Source organism: Bicyclus anynana, chromosome 21 (assembly GCF_947172395.1).
Source record: "Bicyclus anynana chromosome 21, ilBicAnyn1.1, whole genome shotgun sequence".
In the NCBI taxonomy this organism is placed as follows: domain Eukaryota; kingdom Metazoa; phylum Arthropoda; class Insecta; order Lepidoptera; family Nymphalidae; genus Bicyclus; species Bicyclus anynana.
In genome coordinates this window covers 11,241,005-11,264,209 of record NC_069103.1, presented here as the reverse complement: position 1 = coordinate 11,264,209, position 23,205 = coordinate 11,241,005, and the positions used below count along the sequence as shown (strand labels likewise).

Genomic DNA, 23,205 nt, shown 5'->3' with positions numbered 1-23,205 from the left:
CGAAACGTTATTGAATGAAAGAGTTTTTTTTTTAATTTTGATATAGTAAAATATAGTTCAATCGTGCGACATGATTTGTAAAATAATATAAAATAATAATTAAAGTTGAATAACTTTTGAATAAAATAAGTGAATATAAAATTAGCGATAATTATGTCATTGCTTTGTTTCAAGAGCAAGAAGTTTACGCCAAAAAGTGCGACTGCGCACTGGCCAAATTAGTAGGTAGTGTGAAAGAAAATGGCGATCAGCGAAAGGCGTCCGGAGTTAACGTGATGAAAAACATTGTTAAAAGCTCAATTACATAGTGTTATAGTTATTAATTGTGTCAGATGTAGATTAATTAAGTGTTAATGAATAGTGATTGTGTATAAAAATGGCTGCGAATATGTACAGAGTCGGCGGTAAGTAACAATAATTGGTTATTTTTGTTGTAGCTTCGCCGGCTCACCGCCAGCCGACTAGCGGTGCTTTGCTTTGATAGTCGTACCTTCATTAATTGCTCGTATTAATTAGTTCAACTAATGTTTAGTATCGAAAACTTATGAAAATAGCTCTCTTTTACAAACATCTTGCATTGTTCGAGCCAGTTTGATAGTATTTATCGATGACTTATTATTTTACCAAAATTCTTCAAATAGGACATTAGCATTTGCATCTAGGTATCATTGTATCGGCTCGCGTACTGTGTGCGGATGGTTAGACATGAGAATGGAGTCGTTTGCAACTTTTTATTTGGGCAATTTCTCGCTGGTTTGCGACGATTTGTTAGATTTTGTGGCGGGTTTTTAGGTTATAATTGATGTTGTCAAAACATTTTGATTCATATTTTCTGTATAATATTATTATGATTGCTGAAACGGCGGGATATAAAACCGTAGTGAAGGTGTGTGAAGGCAATTAAAGTCGTTTATGGTAATGTGAGATCGTATTATTGTATACGAGGGGTCTTGGTCGTTTGTTCGCATTGGCGCTTCGGTCTAGAGGTGATAGTGCTAGCTAGCGTTGCCGCGGCTGGCGGCCGGGTGGCGCGCTCGGGGGTCGCCGCGCCGAATGTTAATTAGCTCTTCCTTTTAGACCACTACTTCCTATTACAAATGTCGCGACATTGGTGACAAAAACTAAGCAAATTGCACTGTTCTTGTATTTGGTGACTTGATTAATTATGTGTTTTCAATAATAACAAATAAGAAATTAGATATTTATGTTTCAAAAACTTTTAGTGATAGTCCTGGCCCTTAAATTAGGTTAGCTAATATTGGGGGCCAGTGTCTTCCCCTATTATTGGGTTTATAGAAAATTATAGGATAGAAAAATTCAAGTCTATGTAACAATTATAAACGAAAATATAGACAACAAAAACAGAATGAAAGGTCACATACTATTTAAATAATGATCATACGATCAGAAAATAATCTGCTTCAATAAGCAAATATGAATTAGACCTTGTTAGCATTGGATTAACCCACATTAGAACAGTGTGGTGGGCCTAAGCTCCATATTCCCTCTACTGTAAGAAGTGAGGTGTGATTTTGTAATGAGATGATATATTAGAATTATAATGATCAAGTTAAACTTTGTTTACATATACTTAATGTTTAGCTATAAACAATCAGTTTGTTTCTATTCATTATGAATTCTAAAAGCTATACTTAAGCCATACTAAATGTGCATTGTTTACTAACAAACAAATTAAAATTGTGGGTATACATATCTAGTTATGTCACACATAATAATAATTATAATTAACTCATTCTTAAATGAATAAATTTGATTAATAAGCTTGGAACAATTAGATTTATTTAATATATTTTGAATAACATTTTATTAATAAAACAATACCAATGTAATTTAAAATAAATTAGTTCCAGAAATGACATGCATTTTTTACCTTTATTTCTAATTTGTTTGTTGGTAAACAGTGTACATAGAGTATGGCTTTTAGAACTCACAATGAATAGAAACAACGTGATTGTTTATAGCTGAACAAAATATGTATAGTTCATTGATGACACTCCCATGATATGCGGCCGACGGGGGGAAAGACTGTGCGGGTGTGAAATCTTGCGTGCGGGGAAGTGAGGTGCACCAGTTTTGGGTTTTTCATTTCATTGCTACACATCCCCCGCCCCACGAGGACCGTAGGGGAGTGGTATGAACGAAGTTGCCAAGCTATAACCAAGTTGATCATAATCACTCTACTTTATCAGTCCATTACAGAATCAGCTGGCCTATTCACTAACTAGCTGACGCCGCGCGGTTTCACCCGCGTGGTTCCCGTTCCCGTAGGAATACAGGGATAATATATAGCCTATAGCCTTCCTCGATAAATGGGCTATCTAACACTGAAAGAATTTTTCAAATCGGACCAGTAGTTCCAGAGATTAGCGCGTTCAATCAAACAAACAAACAAACAAACTCTTCAGCTTTATTATATTAGTATAGATTTGGTCTTTATTAACAACCTATTAAAATAAACGTCAAAATAACTGAGAAATGTCATATAGCTTAGTATATTTATTGTTGAATTAGTAGTATTCTGTGATCAAGTGATATTACACAATACTCACAATGGGTATATATTGATTAATATTTAATTGTACGCCAGCGGTTATCTTTTAATTTGTGGTGACCTTTGAATACCTGCATAAATAATATACTTGTGTCTGGCAAAGTATTACTTGACCTACATCTATCACCTTGAGGTTTTTTTTTTTACAATAAAAACTTGAATGGTTTAATATTAAGTATAATCACACTGACAGTACAACTATTTAATTGCTTGTATGTATATGACCAAAAAACATTAAATGAAATGTCTTATGTTTGCATCTCTAATATTTTGAGAAAACATGACTAATAATCTTTCTCTATTTTCTCTTTCTCATGTGCTGTGTAGATTAATGTCATAAGTGACAGGAGATATCATATCACTTTCGTTCTTTTATGTAACTTCACTTGTCTAAGTAAACAATGTTTTACCTGATGAAATCTTTTCCAGAAAGTCTGTTTGTAGTGTTAAGATGACCAGACATGTTTAGTCATGTATGTAACATGTTGTGTGTAAACTGAAGGTTTGTTCCAATAAAGTACCTCCCTTCAGTTTTAAACACCAATGGACTGTTTGTTGACTGCATAATTTCTAACTATAAAATGTATATACCCTATACTAAAGTCAGTTGTGAGAAGAGCTGTGATAACCCAGTAGATATGACCTCTGCCTCTGATTCTGGAGCGTGTGGGTTTGAATCCAGTCCAGTGCATACACTTCCAACTTTTTAGTTGTGTGCTAATAAATTATATAATATAACAAATTATATAGCATGTGCGTCTAACGGTGAAGGAAAAACATTGTGAGGAAACCTGCATACCAGAGAATTTTCTTAATTCTGTGTGTGTGTGAAGTCTGCCAATTCGCATTGGGCCAGCGTGGTGGACTATTGGCCTAACCCCTCTCATTCTAAGAGAAGACTCAAACTCAACTATGATATTTTATTGTTTGTTGGCTAACCATGCACTTTGAGAATGGCTTCATCATGAACTCATTCTCAATGTGCACTGTTTACTAACAAACAATAAAAAAATAATTTAATTGACTAATTGCATCTTGCTTTCATTCCCCAAGCTACTTAAGCCACTACCAGGCCAAAATTATTCACAAACTTAAAAGTATTAGATCTTTATTTAAATATATTTGCATTATATTAGATGAATATATTTGCAATCCATGGCTAGCCAAACTTTATGCAGTCAAGGCAGATCGTTAGGCATGTTATAAAAACATTTTGCTGGTAATCCTCCTAATAAATCCTGGTAATGGTGTGATATGCAATTTCCATTTTAACAAAAATAAGGTTTGTTTCATAGACTGTCATCAATTTTCATAAAGAAATTACAACAATGTAATATTACATTGTTGTGAATTTAAGCAATTGGTTGCAATTTTTTATCTGCAAATAGTGAAAATGTGAATAAAGAAATCATGAATAAGAAGCTTGTCTTATCACTTAGCCTGCAAATTAACATTAACAAAATGTACTTTTAACTTTTTAACATCAGACATTTCAATTTCACGCACACTAATTGCCTATGCAAATGAGTTCATTCACCTCTTAGATAATACAGAGTCAACTTTTACTTTGTACAAGTATTGTTACAAGTCGTCTTCAAAAATTTATTACACAAGTACTATACAATTAATCTGTTGTGAAAATAAAATATGTTGAATTTTCTGTTACATTACTGCATTGGTTAACATATTGGTACCTGTTCACATTGGCGAATGAAGTTCCCTATTTTTAATGGTTTGCTTACAAATCTTTACTAATATGTTTGTTTGATTGAACAAATTTAATCGCTGAAACTACTGATAGATGACCTGTTTATCGAGGAAGGCTTTAGGCTAAATATTATCCCCGTATTCCTACGGGTACGGTAACCACGCGGGTAAAACCGTGCGGCATCAGCTAGTACATTCTAAGAGGTCAATAAAGTATTCATCATATCAGCCTATTTAAATAGTCCACAGGGCCAGGCATCAGTCCTTATAGGATATGGACAATAGAGGTGCTTAAACGCACCACACTGTTCCAATGCAGGTTGGCAGGCAATAAAGTATTATATAACATAGATTACATAAAAGAATTAAAAAATATCATGTTCAAATAATATGTATAATACATGCAATTTAATGTAGAAGTGACTCATTTAGTTTGTATATAAAATTATCTCTAGCCTGTACTTGATAACATCTTATCATTACAAGATAAACATCACAGGTCCTTTAATAGACAAATTTCATCTATATTTATATATTAACTGGCTGCTTCATTCCCCTGTAATCCTGTTTTTCAATTATGCAAACCAACCATCAAACCATTACACTCTTTTTTAATTTGATTTATCATCTGTCCATCAAAAGTCCTATTAAAATCAGTTCAGTTAGAGACCTAATGCCTGTCTCACACCGTAACCAATAAAACCGTCAGTCTCTAAAAAAAGTTTTAACTAGCTTATTACAGCACTATAAGCGGACTCCCGCGACTTCGTCCGCGTGAAAGTCGATGGAAACTTTCAACTACCCCTACCCTACTCTACCTTACCCTACCTCCACCTATACCCTACTCAACATTTCCCTTCACTGCTCTGCTCCTATAATTGAGTGACAACTATAATTTTCTAAGCGCCTCATACTAGAATGACTGAAGATATGGATTTGATTGTTATAATCACATTTCGACCACAATAACCATCGACAATAGTCATTTAATGTAAACAAATCTCCGCCGATCTGTAATTAGCCGCTAAAAGTTAAACGTACGCAGTATTTGTAAACACAAGAGGCGCCCTAAAAAACCGACGGATACGCAGCCCCTAAAATAAACTGTGCACTCATTGGTGGCACTTATCAATTCGCTTACGCTTTTGCGGCGCTAAACAAAAACGTATGGCGTGTGCTCCGAAGTTTACTTACGTCATGGCATAGGGTTCGTAGTCGTAGGGTTCCTAATCCTAAGGTTAAGGGTGATGTCAGATCGCCACTAAGTGATAGGGTGAGTTCGCATTTTGCTTCTGTAAAATTAATTCCCATTTAATTTTGCTATTGGTAAATCCGAGGCGTTTCTTCTGTTTTACGTTTCAGACATACAGTAGCATATAAAAGACTGTTTTAGGTAGTAACTAGACCAATAGGAGATGCCATATTTGGCTGGTTTGTAATTAATACATACGTCATGGCATAGGGTGAGTTCGAATTTTGCTTCTCTAAAATTAATTCCTATTTCTTTGTCTCTACTTGCTATAGGTAAATCCGAAGTGTTTCTTCTGTTTTACGTTTCAGACATAGAGTAGCGTGTGAAGGACTGTCTTAGGTAGTAACTAGACCAATAGGAGATGCCATATTTGGCTGGTTTGTGATTATTACATATGTCATGGCATAGGCTTCGTAGTCCTTCGGGTTCCTAATGCTAAGCTTAAGTAAGGATGACGTCAGATCGCCACTAAGTGATAGCGTGAATTTGAATTTCTTAGCCCTCATTCGTTTTTTTTCTTAACGGCCGTTAAAAAAGCAAATATTTTTACAGGAAAAAATTTACGTTTAAAAATACGAAAATTCTATCCAAATCGTATTATTGTTATTTGAGAAAATTGTAGACGTGACATACGTGTCGAAGACAGATCATCATTTTTTAAATTTTCCAACGACTACGTAACACTAAATGTTATTGCACACATATCGGATCGGAAAGGGTAATGCATACTTCAACGCACACTAATCGGATAATCGTAATCGCCTCACTTCGGGACAAGCTTACCTTACGCTCTGCTGTGTGTCAGAAATGTAAAACACGCGCCGCCACGTCAGCCCACTCAAGATCACAGTGTTACAGTAGTTATAGCAAAGGAGAAGTACAGGAAAAGTTTCCAACTTGCCTCAATACCTGCCCAAAAATATCCACCTGCTTTCTGACCATACGCATAGACGTAAACGCGGCGTCGCCTAGCCTTATGTCAGCCACTGACCATCCAATAAGTTCATGAGTTTGCAGCGCAAACGTATGTATGTATGTACGTATGTATGACATCTTGATTGTTGCACTTGTCATTTTACTGACTAGAATTAATAATCGACTGACAAAAGTCTAACACTTTTGTCAGTATAATAAATAGTTGTGACGTAAGGTCATATGTCCCGATTTATTATAGTAGTCTCTTGATAAGCGGCGACCGTGTGCGAGATTGTTCTAATCTCGTGTTAGGTACTAGATTGTCCTTAATACGATGTACAATAGAGACGTGTACAGGTCAGTGTATCGAGAAGTTACTGGATAAAGGGAATACCACATACCAAGTACTTACTATCTTAAGTTATTTCTTACTTCGCGACTTCGTCCGCGTGAAACCCTACCCTACACTACTCTCACCTCATAATCATTCAACTCTACCTCTAACCTAACCGTACCCTACCCCAACCCTAGCCCTCCCCTATCCCTACCCTAAGTATCTATACTTCATAGATACTTAGGGTAGGGAACGGAGGGAAGAACACAAAAAATAGCCTTATCGATTAGTAGCAATCTTTACCAGGCAACCTTAGGCTTACGAAAATTCTTACTCTTTATATTTAAGTAATTCTTAAATCACTTTTTATTGTATTTTTTGGTTTATTTCATTTTATAGAATGAAAAATAACCGAGATAGAGACGTTTAAAGCTTAACTTCTACTGCGAGAGTCATGTAACCGGGACCCTTTAACCCTTTAAAACGTTCACAAGGCAAGAAACTTACTTTAAATTAAAGGAATTCTTATCCTAATTAATATTGTAAATACGAAAGTGGGTTTGTTTGTTTGTTACGCTTTCACATTTACATGGTAGCATTAAATCAAACACCCCCTCAAAATTACCCGCACGTTCTCGGTCTATTGCACAGTAAAGTCAAAATTGACCGTTGGGTGTACAGTACATTTCTACCTCAATTCAACGTGTAACAATAACAAACAACGTCCAACGTGGCAGATGTCCGTAGACTAAGCTCAATTCTGTCACTTAGGCACCTATGACCCTATTGTGTCGTAAACGCTTCTTAATAATAGCATACAGCTGCCTAATCGGGTGACATTGGAATGAGAGGCGGAGTTGCCAGTTTTTTGTGATATGTCGGTCGTGTAAACAAAGAGCTAACCGTATCTATTTGTCGATAAGTTTAAACCACTATTTGTGTGTGATATTTATGATTTTTTGCAAGACTATAATATTGTATCTGTTTTAAAATTGATTCCTGAAACTCATCGATCTGCTAAAATCCATACAAATCTGTTCTGCTTTCATTATGTAAACAAACGTTCACAATGCTATAAAACGTTTTTAATTGTTAGACGACCTACACTTTATGCATGGTGTGGCTACCTTTAAGTAAAGTTATATGTGTTTCAATACTCTAGTTTTTTAATTCTGCATACATATAATTTTGTTGGTGGTCGAAATAATAAATAAATAAATCAAACGAAAAGTTGTGTGTTAATCCATTCCAAATTTCATACATTCAGTGGTTTTCGGGTGACAGAAACAAATGTCCATACATTCATTCATACAGACTTTCGTGTTTGCGTTTATTATTAAATAGATGGGCAGTGGCTTGTATTTCATAGATGCAACAACGTACTTTCAACCTTGAGGATTCTTTACAAACCTATATTGAAGGCAGCTTTGCCAGACGACCAGATTTTGGCGGGAAGTGAAATGTCCCGCGCAGGACAGGCTCCATCCCGCTTTTCGGAAATAACTCAACCGTGCGTGCAGTGTACTGAGGAAGCGCGAGCGATTGTTGGCACATTCACTTCTCGGACTATTGTTGTTGATTTCTGTTTTTTTTTTTTATTAAAAAGACGAATAAGACTCTTCAACTACTAAAACTGATTTAAAATAACATATTTTTATTAAAATACATATTCTGTGGATATTGTTCCTATGTATTATCACGTAAACGTAATTTGAACGTAAAATAAAAGATAAATATTCAATTCTATATTCTTTCGACGAAAAATTGCCCGTTTTTCACGTTTTCTTAAGTTTCTAAAGCCCGACTTGGCAAAAAAAAATCTACTATGTTTTACAATTTGTACGTAATGCCTTACGTAAATGCCTACCCTAGTTTTATACCTTATGCACGCCACTGGATATCCCACTGAACCAAAGCAGTGGCCGGTTTTAGCCAGTATCGCATAGTTGTGTTCTAGATGTGCTCTATAATACCTACTTATTAATATTTCTAATCGTATGAGATACGACTAAAACGTGGCAGTAATATACTAGTTATAGCTAATACAAAAGATACCAACATCCGATAATGTTATCGCAAAAGATTTGTATTTTATGATGAAATAATTAAATAATATAAGATCGAACCTAATCACTGTTTGTTGCTCGATATTTTAAAATATAAATTACTAGTAGACGTCCTGCGGTTGCACCCGCGTAGTTCCCTTTCCCCGTGATAAATTCATATTATAGCTGAATACTATATATATACATATACGCTGATAATAATAGAGCTTTCCGTTGGTGGCAGCTTTTAAAAATGGGTTTAGTGGTTTATCGTTTGCGAGTATATCTTTGATTAGTTTCTCCACCTCTGTCTGAGATGCGCACCACGACATTCTCGAGACGAGACAAAGATATGTCGGCCAATAACACAATATCGCTCTCTTTTTCGTTGCGATGGGAAGAAAGAAAGAGCGCTATTTCAACTCTGCCGCGATTGGTGGACAATATATTTTTTTCTCTTTACGACATATGTCGTGCTTGGCCTATTGGAATAGATTCCAACAATGGTCACGGGAGTCAGAAGCAGGACTGATTTATCTTAGCTTACAGACCCTAGACCCAGTGTCCCTCTAAACCGAGGTTCGAGTCTCACAGGCCCCCATTAGAGAGACGTATCGTAAGGTCACCCATACTATTTTAGCATGTAAATACTCGGTGCAAGCCGTAGCCTAAGAATTTAAAATAAAAAAAATAAAACTATGTAAATTAATGATATATACCAAAAACAAACCGTAGTGGATATCGCAACCGCAGCTATATTCTGAAATAAAATTAAATAAATCTCTGAGTAGGTTCTTATAGTAATTTTTATTTCCTACAATAGTATATTGCAGATAGCTTTTTAATAGTTTTTTTAATCCTATTACGTAGCTACTGGTGTATTGTTTGTGTTCTGTGGTTTTCATACACACGGCACCGATAACGATGCGTTGTTTATTGTTTCTATTAATTAGCTTTAACTGTGAAAACGAGCGAACTGTGTACATTTGTTGAACAACATGTTGCACGCTAGCGGTTATCTCCTGGACTATATTTTATTATTATCATCCTATTTCAATGCCCCACTACCAGGTACCAGATTTGGAGATTAAGTTCACCACATTGGTTTTGGATTGGGGTGATAGTGTTTTACTATGAACGTTAATGATAATAACTGATAACGACAACAACGTGCTCAGCGAGGCACGGGCTGTAACCACCAACTTCCCAACTCCGAAAATTACCAGAGAGATAACTCCGAGTACCAGCCTGGAGTTAGTTAGTAATTTCTTGAAAGATTGAAAAACTCGATTTTTTTATAATTCAACTTAGGGATCGATGGGACCTTGATCCGAAGCCGCATGGACCAACTCTACATTTTAGCTATTTAAGTAACCAGCTGCGTGTTTGTAATGCTTGCATTCAGAGTGATCTGTAGTTTAGCCCTCAGAACAGTTTGTAGGTATGCGATGGCGAGACCTTTATTTTGGTTTTTATTATTAGATCATCATTAAAGCGTGTTTTATTGTCATTATGGCGATAAAATTGATGTCTAGAGAGAAAGGAGAGATAGAACTCTCCTACGCATTTGAGAAACTCTTTTGTAACATAGTCTTTTGCTATAATATTTAAAGAAAGTTGACTAAACTCTGTGTTATAGAATAGGAGACGGACAGGATTGACAGGACGCGACAAAAAATAGCATACAATCTTTAATACACATATTAAAACAAATAATTATAAAGAAGTAAAGGTTGTAGGGGGTATTGTAGGTATATCTCTGAATAAATATGCTGAACCGATTTTGAAAATCATTAAGTATTTGCCACGTTATTTGTGCGCCCATATGTAGAATGGGAACTAGGCGGGTGAAACCATGGGCCGTCGGCGTATAAAAATATTTTGAAACGAGTCTAAAATTTCGCCAAAGAAAGCTTCTGGAATTCTAGAATCTTATCTGTAGACATTCCAAATTAATAAAATTAACATATAATATTGCCTTTAACGCTAATTAATGACGAATAAAAACCTGCCAGAGATAAACTTTAATAAACGTAGGTAGTTATGTTAGGAAGGAGAATTACATATGTATATAAAATTTCTTTTTAAAGAATATATTTGCCATATCTTTTAAATATGGCCAATATTATCTATTAATAAAATCATTTTAACAAAAAAATTTAACCGACTTCAAAATCACAAAAATAAACCAAAAAGCGAAAAATAACATCGTATTTGCCTTCTGATCACTTTGAAGACGGTGCTAAGCCAAGTGTCGTGTTAATTAAAGCCGTTTCTGAAAGAACCACGTGTGTGAAATAATAATGATAATAAGCCTTAATAGCTCAACGGTAAGAGCGGTTGGACTCCGAGGGGTGGTGGTTCGATCCCCGCCCCGTTGCCCCGTCTATTGTCGTACCCACTCCTAGCACAGTCTTATATATTCAGTCAAAAAAAATAAAAAATGATGGACCTCGATACAACAAATGCCAAACATCTTCGTCATAGCGTGCCATGCCATTATAACAGGTGGGCCAACTATTCTGCAAAAAATTAGCGTTAAAAGGATATAGGCCTTTATAAGGCGATAACTATATTGGAACACCTATCACGAAACAGAAGCAAATTAGTTATTTTATGCCACTGTCATGTAATGAGGGTCATTGTACAGCACGAGTGCTACAATAGCTAATTACGTGCAGTGGCATACAACACTTAAAAAAAATTTAACTAAACTTGGTAAATATTATACCTATATATAATTGGCGTAAGGCATGACCTCCTCGATTTTGTCTCTTGTAAGGATTTTTGTATCCAATGCCATGGGACTATTCAAAATTTCAAAAAAAAAATCCATGGTAGCAATTCTCACCCGTGTAGTAATGGACATTATCAATGGATCTGTAGGAATAAATAGCAGTGTGATATGGTTTGAGGATTTATATTAAGTAGATTACGAAATATATAAGCTGAACAGAAGAGCCGTGATAGCACAGTGGATATGACCTCTGCCTCCGATTCCGGAGGGTGTAGGTTTCGGGGCGGTGCACCTCCAACTTTTTAGTTATGCGCATTTTAAGAAATTAAATATCACGTGTTTCTAATGGTGAAGGAAAAAACATCTTGAGGAAGCCTGCATACCTCAGAATTTTCTTAATTCTCTAAGATGTATGAAGTCTGTCAATCCGCATTGGGCCAGTGTGGCCTGTATGTGCGTAGCGTGGACTTAGGCCTGAGCTGCTGAGCACGAGTCTCCTCTCAGGGGTTACCTGAGAGGAGACTCGTGCGCCGAATATGGGTTGATAATGACGATGATAAATGATTAGATTACGAAATGGGAGTAGAAAAAATATATTGTTATGTTGAGTTTTTGAACACTCGTAACAATGATCCGTTAAACGCTATGAACCCGCAATTACCAGCGTCCACGGTGAAAGTTGCATACCTAAGTGCGTTTCCGAACAATAAACTGGTCCTGACAAGCTAAACTCGACCGACCAGTTGCCGTAAATTATTATTTTACTAACAATTTTCCGACGCGCACCGCCCGTGTCGCGACGTGTGTTAAGACGTTACCGTAACTTGATGGTTTAAAGCGAGTTTTTAACAAGCAGCGTACTCTTAAAGGCTTACACCATCCACTGACGATCAAGTCAAAAAATATCGATATATGGTTATTATTGGTGTGGTAATCCCTACGCGTACCAGGCACGGTGCCGACTTAGTGTTCATTTACACGAGCAGCAAATGTTAACGACGACTGTAGTCTCGGCGGCAGTCGACGGCAGTCGCTGACTGCAGTCGTCGGTTGCAGTTGCTGCTCGTGTAAATGAACCCTCAATCGTCAGTGGCTGGACTTACTGTACTTTCTACATCTACATCTGCGGGTTTCTATACTATTTGGAACATAATTCTGCAGTTTATAGTAGAGTGAACTGGCAGGAATTGTCACGTAACGAAAAAGTGTTGAACAAAGTATAGGGTATCAGAGAATATATGACGTTGATTTACACACTGCAAAGTTAGTTCGTTCTCTCGTTCGTTCATCTGTTAATATGGTTCCTGAAGGGTTCAGCACATTTTTTTGGGTTTGGGTGACATTGCTGCTTGGATTGGATTCCTTGGTTTTTCTAAGTACTTAAATCAAATAATCATTAACTTTCCAGAAAATCGAATTTTTAATCACGTTTTATGTTAAGGTACTAGGTAACGTTATTGTTAGAGAAATAATTTAAAAATCCTCGTTAAATGATGCTTTCACCTTATTAAAAATTTAATTGACCACTACGTAGCTAACCAACGTAGTGTTAATATTAAAAAACAAACAAACTGTACTAGTTATGTAGGAAATAATCTATCAATATAAAATTGTTTTTATACCTCCCAACTCTAGCGCAGGTGTTAAATAATGCACATAATAAACAAAGTTATTTCGTAGTCCAGACTGACGGATTTGAAGATACTTGGCTATTTGTGAACTAAATCAGTAAGTTGAAGCGATTCGTCAACGTCGCGAGGCGTCGTTCTTGAAACACCAAAGACCGAGGAAGTTAGACAAGTTGAGATGGTAGAGCGGCTATTGTTTACCGATCAATTTTATTGAAATAATTGTGTGATTGGTGCATGTTTGATTCCAATTTGATAGATGTTTGAGGTTTAGTGTCAATAATGTAGCATTTTTGTCATGAATATATGTATTTATTACAAAGTGCGGTGTATAAGAAGGCGAACTTCTATCGGAGTCAGCTGGTTTAACTCTACATTTTTAGATGCAAAGAAAAAGACTGTTCGAATTCATCAAATAAATAGCTAATTATCCGTCAAAATATACTTCTAGCTATTTATTTGATTAGTAGTCGGTCAGCGGTTTCGAAATTGAAAGGCGTTAAAAAGTTAAGTCAAATCTATGGGTTTCTTTTGGATATCTAAGAAAGAAACATATTGATTTTAATTAATATCGAAACATTCAATTAATTAACCTGCCTTTTAAAGGCAAGTTAATTTTAGTAGAATTGAGATAATAGTAGTTAAATCGATTTATAAACATAACATAGATGTATGCTTTTGGCCTATCTAACACCTAATAACGTTTGATATATCTCTGCGCGCTACCTAAAATCAAGTAGGTCAATGATCTGAAAATGTGCAAGTATCCAGTTTTTTATTTATTTATTCAACAAACACTTGGCGACGAGTGTGTACAAAGCATCTTATATACTGCTTAGTTCACGATAAATAAAAATATATCTTGCTTTGATTTGTCACTCTGTTTCAATTTCATATTCATTTTTTTAGTTAGTTTACACTCTTGAAACGTAAAGTTTGGTTCTATTTATACTACCGGTTCGGAAGGCAAATTCTACAAGGAAGAGACGGCACAACATTCATTAATAATATACTTTTAGCAGACTCAGAAGCGGATTACAAAAATAAGAAAACCAATGTCGAACAACTGTTACGATTCACAACATTTGTCAGGTCAACTTAATCAACTAATCAAACTGTAACCAAAATAAGACTCTAGAATGGCAGAGTATGACCTTGAGTGAAGTCATGCACTTGTGAACGTTGTGTGTAGGGTTAAAGACGTCTTTGGTAGTTAACCAACACTCTCCTTTTCCACCTAAGTCACTCTCCCCGCCTATAAGTAACCCATAAAGAATTACACAACAAGTAATTAAAAAGATTGAAAAGTAATGTGGACGGCTCGAACGCCACGAGCACACTGAAGTCGACCGGACTACGAGCGCCTTAAACCGCAAGTCGTTCCCGCCAACTGATCGCTACCCCTCTCTAAATCCTTACTCTACGAAACAAGTCGCGCCACCTAGCGACATATCCGTCCCAGACTACTATTTCCAACAAGGTCTGTTGGAAATAGTGTTTGATTATTATAATTCAAATTTGCTCTAGTAGGATACCTACACTTTATGGTTTGGCAGAGAGAACAACGAGAATGGTGTAGGTGACTATATGGACGCCTCGTCTAAACTCGTGACCAGAGTTTCGGGATTTACTCAAAGATTTTCTTTTTGCGAAGATCTGGGTATCATAATAGATTGAAAGTATCTAAAACGATTACTTAGATAAACAAATCAGATAGATTGTTGCATAAATAATCAAGTATGTTGCGTGTTGTGTTGCAAAATAACTCATAAAACCCAGACTGCATAATTGCACATCCCGACGGGATAATTTAATGACTTTTGCGCAAAGGGAGCTTTAAAAATTATGACATATGAGGAGGACTATGCAGGGTTTTATGAGTACGTTTTAACTGGTTCAAGATTTCAAGTGCAGGATACGATATACGCTCAGTTGTAGTGGTTGTAGTAACCATAAAGTGATGCTTTTACTCGATTGTGTGACTTCTATTGTAGACTCTATGCGTATATACTTTTTTTTAGCGAATGTCTGCGACTTATTTTGCGTGAAACATCTGTAAACCAGTTATAGTTATAGTTTATGGATGCTTCGCAGCAGTAGAATAAAGCTTTTTTTTCTTTTCTTTATAAGTTGACATTGCGTCGTTCCGATCGGAAGGGTACATCGGTCGATCGGCCACGGCCGAAGCCTCTCACCAGTCAGACTGGGACCATATATTACACGATTTCTTCAAAATTGATATGACCAATGTGCACTTTCCGTTTCTACTATTATATATTAAAAAATATTGTCTTATTTTCTTAAACTAACGTAAAGGTAACACGGTGTTCGAAACAGATTGTTATATTACAATGCGAAACAATATCATGCACGTCCGATGTGAGGTAAATCCAATCATTCCCATTCCCAGCCTCTTATGATGACGTGGCGCGCGCTAAATTTACTACACACTTACTTATTGACACGTTCCAAAAATATACCGAAGTCTTGGCAAAACTGAACGGGCGTTAACACCGCTATCAGCCGCATAATGCCTGCCGACATGCTCGTGTTAGTACGTGGATGCGTATAGTGGCAACCAGTGTGTGCGGAATAGGCCGTCTAGCGTCGCGTATATGGTGACGTGTATTGTAGTTTGAGAGCCCATGTCCTAAATGTGGATTTACTTGAGCATTGGAATCTTATTTTGAATTAGACTAGATAGATTAGATGATAGGAAGAATAAATAAATGGTTTTGTTATTTTAAGACTTTTAGCCGTCTAGCTGCTAGCGTCGCGTATATGGTGACGTTCATTGTAGTTGGGGAGCCCATGTCCTAAATGTGGATTTTGGAATATTATCTTGAATTTCATTGGAATATTATCTTGAATTAGACATGGTATATTAGAGAATGAGAAGAATAAACAAATTCACTTTATTTTTAGACTTGCGGAAATTAGCACATTTTAGCCGTCTAGCTGCTAGCGTTGCGTATATGGTGACGTGTATTGTAGGTGGAGAGCCCTTGTCCTAAATGTGGATTTACTTGAGCATTGTTATTTTTAATTTGGATTTGACTTGATAGATTAGATGATAAGAAGAATAAATAAATCGTTTTTATACTCTTCTAAAATCTAGATATTTTTAAAAACTTGCGGAAATCTGCAGATTTTATATTTAGTTATTCCTTTACAAAAAAAATGACCGCGCTCGTGATTCGATAACAGATAGCAGACGGTTTTATTTTGCAACTTTGTAACTCTCCCAACCCCCCTCCTACCTGACTGATTGAGTATTACTTGTTTTTTTGTGTTGACTTAAACGTACTCACTAATCAATATAAAGGGAGTGGAGATGTACTCCACACCATACCATGCAGTGCGATGCGATTCTCCCTTCATCTGTCGCGCTTAAGTATATCCAAAAATCCTCTCTTCGGCTCCGCTGTGTCCCCTGTGTAGGTATATACGTCGAAATATTGTATGAGTATGCTTAACATTACTAGCCTATTTGTATAACTACAGTGCCAGGCCTTCTTAGAAGTAGGGATTTAATGTTTAGAGGCACCACGCTTCTCCAATTCGTGTGTGTTCGCTTTGGTATGATCGCTATTAGGTGACATTGCCCGGAATCAACTTAGACGGCTTAACGTACTATCCGAGGCACGGCATTGTAACACCACCAACATTCCTTGTCCTAACTACGGGTTACTAATGTATATTATTAAGAAATATTAGAATGTTGACTCGAACCCAGGAATCCAAGCTACAACACTTCCGGGACCATTTGATTCAAAGTAAATCTCGGAATGGAACACGCTTTACCGTCCGTTCCAGTCAGTATCAGTAACCTCGTTTTTGACGACCTCCGTGGCGCAGTGGTATGCGCGGTGGATTTACAAGATGGTCCTGGGTTCGATATCCGGCTAGACTTGACTAGACTTGAAATTGAGGTTTTCTTAATTGGTTTAGGTCTGGCTTAGTCCGCTTCCATCTTAGATTGCATTATCACTTACAATCAGTGATCATGGCCTAAACTTGTAAAGAAAAAAAAAAATCGGACAGTGATCGTTAAATAGTCGAAACATTAACCCTAACCCGGCCTGCCTGCATTGGAGCAACGAGGTGGGTCTAAACTCCATAATATCTCTCTTCTATGAAAAGGGAGACCAAGCCTGGGCAGTAAGACTACTTTTTTTCTCTACCACTAGAAAGCCACGTTATCTGTGAGTGTTCATATACTATATTTTATCCCCGTATTCTCACGGGACGGGTGAAACTGCGGTGCGTCGGCTAGCTACGAATAAATTAGTAGTCTGGGGTCAGAGTTTTCCACGTGGACGAAGTCTCCGACATTCGTTAGTTGGACATGAAAATGTAAACGTAACCCAGTTATAAGTTAATAACCCATCTCGCGTATTTAAATAAGAAGCGATCCACAACAAAAGTCCATGGTACGCGACCACGAGCGGGAGTCATTGTGCGCCGGCCGCGTGTCCCATTGTACGGGTAACGGTGATCGCCGCCATTTTATTTGTTAATTCATGTGATGTCGTTACTTCCTGAGCGGAGACATCCGTGGTGATGATTTTGTTCTGACTTGATATCTATATCTTCTATATATATAAAAATGAATTGCTGTTCGTTAGTCTCGCTAAAACTCGAGAACGGCTTAACGGATTTATCTTATCTTGGTCTTGAAATGTTCGTGGAGGTATAGTGAAGATTTAAAAGGTGAGAAAAAATCAAATAATTTCCGGGAAAACCCTAAAAACTGCCCTTTTCTATTTCCCATACAAACGTTTAAGAGTCAAGCGGTAGGGGTAGGGTAGGGGTACGGGTAGGGTAGCGGTAGGGTAGGGGTAGAGGTATAGAAGGGTAGAGTAGGGATAGAGAATAAGTGCACTTATGTCAAAACGAAGCTTGACCGGGTCCGCTAGTATGTATATAAAAGAAAGTCGTGTTAGTTACTCCACTTATAACTCAAGAACGGCTGAACCGATTTAGCTGAAAATTGGCAGGGAGGTAGTTTAGAGCCAGGAGAAGGACATAGGATACTTTTTACTAATTACTTTTATTCTTTTTTTTACGGGTAGGGTAGGGTAGAGGTAGTTGAAAGTTTACATCCAGTTTCACGCGGACGAAGTCTCGGGCGTCCGCTAGTTTGAAATGTTTACAATTTTTATTTCGTTTGTTCATTCGTTATCAACTCATATTCGGCTCACTGTTGTGCTAAAGTCTCTCTCAGTTTGAGAGGGGTTAGGTCAAGTCTCAGACCAATTATAGAAGGACCAGTATTGCACCCATATTCACGAACAAAATTGTCTGTCATTTTCCGAACAAAACGAGCTTGGATTTGGTGCATATCTTATACTAAACTAGAAGTTCTTGTCCGTTTTTTACACCATTCAACTACATAAAAATGTTTTTTTACGCAGCTCTTTAACCGACGAATTCAATTACAACTATGAAACATCGATTCTCTGTAGACAGTTTTTATAATAGCGTTAGATCGTTGTATCATATACTTTAGCAGAAAAGTAACGTCTAGCGAGGCAGGTCCTATACAATAATTGGTCTGAGGGTCAAGTACACCACGCCGGCCTAATGCGGATTGGCAGACTTTACACAAGCAGAGAATTAAGAAAATTCTCTGGTATGCAGGTTTCCCCACGATGTTATCCTTCACCGTTTGAGACACGTGTTGTTTAATTTCTTAAAATGCACATAACTGAAAAGTTGGAGGTGATTGCCCCGGACCCGATTCGAAACCACACCCTCCGGAATCGGAGGTCATATCCACTGGGCTATCACGACTCTTTTGTACAAGAAATAAATGGTCTATGAAGATTATTAAACAGTACTTTAGAAAAACGAACATTTTCTTTGGAAAAATGCAACCATTCCATCAGTATTTTCTTATTATGACGTTGTCACGTTCAACTATGGTCAGTAAACGAAATTACATACAATCAATTTTTTTTCAAGTATTCGGTACTTCTTTTATGTTGTTTTTTTAATTCCTACTCACTCGCAGTTAGTTAGTCTAGCTATTCACAATAATTAGCTTGATAGTACGTAATCAATTGTTTAATTGTAAATTTTAAAAATTTCTCCCTGAAAATTGTCCGACAAGGTTATGCTTCACTCGATTTAAAATACTTTTTTTATCTATTCTGCAAAAACCGGGTCTATTATTTTTGTATAAACACAAAATATTATAAAATCAACTTTAAAACAAAAAATATTATAGTCCGGTCAATTTAGACATTCGAAGTTACCTAAATTCCCACCAAGCTGAATATCGGTAAGATTGTTTAAAATATCATTAAAAATAAAATTTGAAAGTTCCCCAACTTTCCCATGTAAGGAAAAAAAATTATTCAAGGTCAAAGGTCAAAAAATTAGTTTTTCGCGATTTTCAGCAAAATGACAAGTTTTATCAAAAATACCTCAAACAAAAATTCTAGATCATAAAATTATCTACAAAGAATTATTAATTTTTTTTTCTACGAGCAACCGTTTTTGAGATATAACGATTCAAAAGTTGTAATCGTCATAATATTACCTTTATTACATGTAAGCAGTATCTGTGATGAGCAGGATTTAGTAACAGTTTTGTAAACTATTTATATAAATGTTATAAAATATGTGACTGAAAAGATAGAACAGGCGATGCCATTTGTTGAGGATGCTGTTATTTATTGCGGTGATAACGTTGCGTAGACATGAATGTCCAATATACACTCGGAGATTGGAACTGAAAGTTATTTACGAGCCGCGAGTATCTCGATGACGATAACTTCAACTAAGATCACTACGGTATTGTCGCTCTACAGCTCGTGCGTATCAACTTGACTCGAATGGTGTTTTTATGGTTGTGTTTTTTAGCCATGTGTCAAGTTGATGCGCATGAGTTTGATGCTAAATATTGATACACCGTTTTATATTAAGACCAACGGACTCGCGCGTGAAATTCAGTTTTTCATCAATGAAACACTAATCATTTATTTTTCGGGATTCAAAATTAGCCTGTTTTCTTGTCAAAAAAAAATTTAAACATATAAAAATATTTATAAGTCATCATCATCACCATAAACAGTCGATGGACGTCCACTGCTGGCCGAGACCTCTTGCATAGACTTCTAAACACCACGGTCTCGAACCGCCAGCATCCAGCGGCTCAAACCAAGTGGGGGTCGACCAACACTACGCTTTCCGGTGCGGAGACGCCATTTCGATATCTTGGGACCCCAACGTCCATCGACTCTTCGGACTATATGCCCTGCCCATTACCACTTCAACTTAGCGAATCGCTGAGATCTGTCAGTGACTTTGGTTCTACGGATCTATCTATAAGTACATAACAATAATACGCATATTAAAATTATATAACACGAAAATGTTCTAATAATACGAGAAAACATTACAATCTTAATCTAAACCTAAAAAGTAAATCAGGTTACAATTTTCCTTCCTGCTTGTGTATTTTGTGTCGCTTAAAACAGGATTGTTTTCCTCCTTTTAAGGCAGATGTTGTCAACTGTTGGTCGTAATTTAACATTACTTATTTTTTAGTTTTTTTTCTTATCTTGAGTCTATAGCGTCTCACAGTCGAAGTGTTGGTTTATTTAACAATACCTATCTAAAAACACTTGGGTAATTAAGACGAATCTAACGATAGCTTAATTACGTAAATCCGTTCAACGGTTTGGAAGATATGAGGTAATAAAGAATATTACATACATACAAGATACGCGCGAAAAACATAACCCTTCTTGCAGTCGGGTAAAAAGTCCCTAACGCCAGCTACACCATTGAACCGTCAATTCTGCAGCGCAGTGGGCAGTGAATAAGATTTCGATTTGATTTGAACCACATTCAGCACGCTGCAAATAGTATACTTGAACGTGTGTAGCTGGCGTAATACGTTCGCACCACACCGCCGTATCTTGCGTCGTAACTGATCCTCACTTCAAGATCTCGTTCCCATGCGTTTCGCTTTCGTTCCGTCGCTCGTCGTCGCGTAGCGGAACCGGTTGGCGCTCAGCCTAATAAAGCCGAGTAGTTGTAGTGCCTACTCGATATTGATAGGCTTTTAAGAGGTTTACTCTAAACTCATCGTGCTGATCGTGTCAAATACTTACTGTTTGGATAGGAGTCTGAGATATGTTTACTATAATCTTTGCTTTACTATGACGGAACAGTAAATTATGCATTTTAGAGTAAGTCTGCTAGTAACGGTTTGTTTGGCTACTTTATTATTATTTTTAGTGTATGGTTTCGTCTCTTATAGGTGAATTTAGTGCCTATACGTTATTGATTCAGAGGTTTATTCGTAAAGTCATAGTATTGATCTTGTCAAATACTTAAGTACTATTTGGATAGATATCCGAGATAATTTTACTGTAATCTCTATTAGACTTGGATGAAACCGTAAACGATCACCTATGTATTTTGGAGTAGGTAATGGTTTGTCTACTTATTTTGGTGTTTAGTCTTACTATAGATTTTGATCTCGTGTTTCGTGTATGATTCTCTAGTACTCTTTCTAGATATTAATTGATTTTATATAGTTTACTCTCCAAGTCATCTGGTCGTGTCAAAGGTTGTCAAAAAGGCCAGCGTCCATGCATTATAAATCTATACTGGACTTTTTTAACACTCATATATTAGCTTCACTTGTAACTATGTATGTAAGAAAAACAAATCTTGGAATCTTAATTTGACCCACTTTCCGGTCTTCGATTAGGATGAAATTTTGCACACGCTCTGAGTTCTGATGACAATACATGACTAGCTAAGAAACGTCATTACAAATCCAATATGGCGGCCTCCCCGAGATGGCGGACTGGTTGTTTGAAATCCACCCCCATGATATGGATATCAAATGAAAGAGTTTGCTGTCAGGAATACGAAAATTAGTGCGTGCTAAAGGCGTGTTTTTTTAGTTTTTTAAACTATTATATTATTTTACTGTCTTTCTTGTCCGTAACCTATTGTGTTATCACAATAATTATTACATATTTTTAAATTACACTTAATTAATAATAAATGTAATTAATATAAAACTGTTTGTTTGTCAACAGACTGCGTCTATTTCGAGACGTCGTCGACGTCTCCGTACCAAATCCGGCGGATAGAGGAACTAAACAAGACGCCGTCCGGCAACGTGGAAGCGAAAGTCATGTGCTTCTACAGGCGGCGGGACCTGCCCAACCCTCTCATACAATTAGCAGATAAGCATCAAAGTGAGTTATTGATTTGCTGGACGAGAGCCTGCGATAGCGAGACCTCCCTCATACCTCATATAGTCATCATATGGTACCTCTGATAGTCAGATCTTATGCCTCGTCCTTTTTTTATTCTTAAAGGTAGCATTCCGTTTTTAGCGACCGCGACCTGCGACCGCGACCAGGTCGCACGATCCACTGTTTAGTATGAATTTATATGGATCACTAAACAAAGACGGTCGCGTCGCCAAGAACGGAAGGCTGCCTTTACATGTTAGCCCTTGACTACAATCTCACCTGATGGTAAGTGATGATGCCATCTAAGATGTAAGCGGGCTAATTTGTTAGGAGGAGGATGAAAATTTACACCCCTTTCGATTTCTACGCGATAACGCTTGTTTTTGCTTGTTTGGTACCACCTGAGGCAATTTTGAAAATATGAACTCCTAATTTGAACCGAGCTGTGAATCGAACCCAGGACCTCTCTGTTGAGAACAACATGCTCCCAAGTCCTACCGCACCATAGATAAGTACGATAGACAATTATTATGGAGTTTTGAATGTGGTGAATTTGGAGCTCCATTTTTCTAAATCTTTATTGATGAACTTTATCACAGAGTGATAATGTCTCTCCGCAATTCAATTACCTACTTAAACTTTAACTAATTAACAAAACTTACATACACATTTAACCAAATTAAATCTACTATTCTTTCAACGCCTGACGTAAAAATATTATAAGTGTGACCTGTGAGTCTAAATGTGTGGCATCTTATGTCAGCCACTGACGATCAAGTAATCTC

The 23,205-nt window shown here is 36.8% G+C and overlaps 1 protein-coding gene across 1 annotated transcript in view; it reads left to right on the top strand.

Moving 5' to 3' along the window:
• Nucleotides 1-33: 33 nt before the first annotated feature.
• LOC112046452 (metastasis-associated protein MTA3) overlaps nucleotides 34-23,205 on the top strand; it is a 112,324-nt gene continuing 89,152 nt past the window's right edge. Inside the window, exons 1-2 of the mRNA XM_052888111.1 lie at nucleotides 34-404; nucleotides 22,259-22,420. Of these exons, the coding sequence (XP_052744071.1) occupies nucleotides 377-404; nucleotides 22,259-22,420 (190 nt within the window). The 5' untranslated portion in view covers nucleotides 34-376. The remainder of the gene's footprint in view (nucleotides 405-22,258; nucleotides 22,421-23,205) is intronic.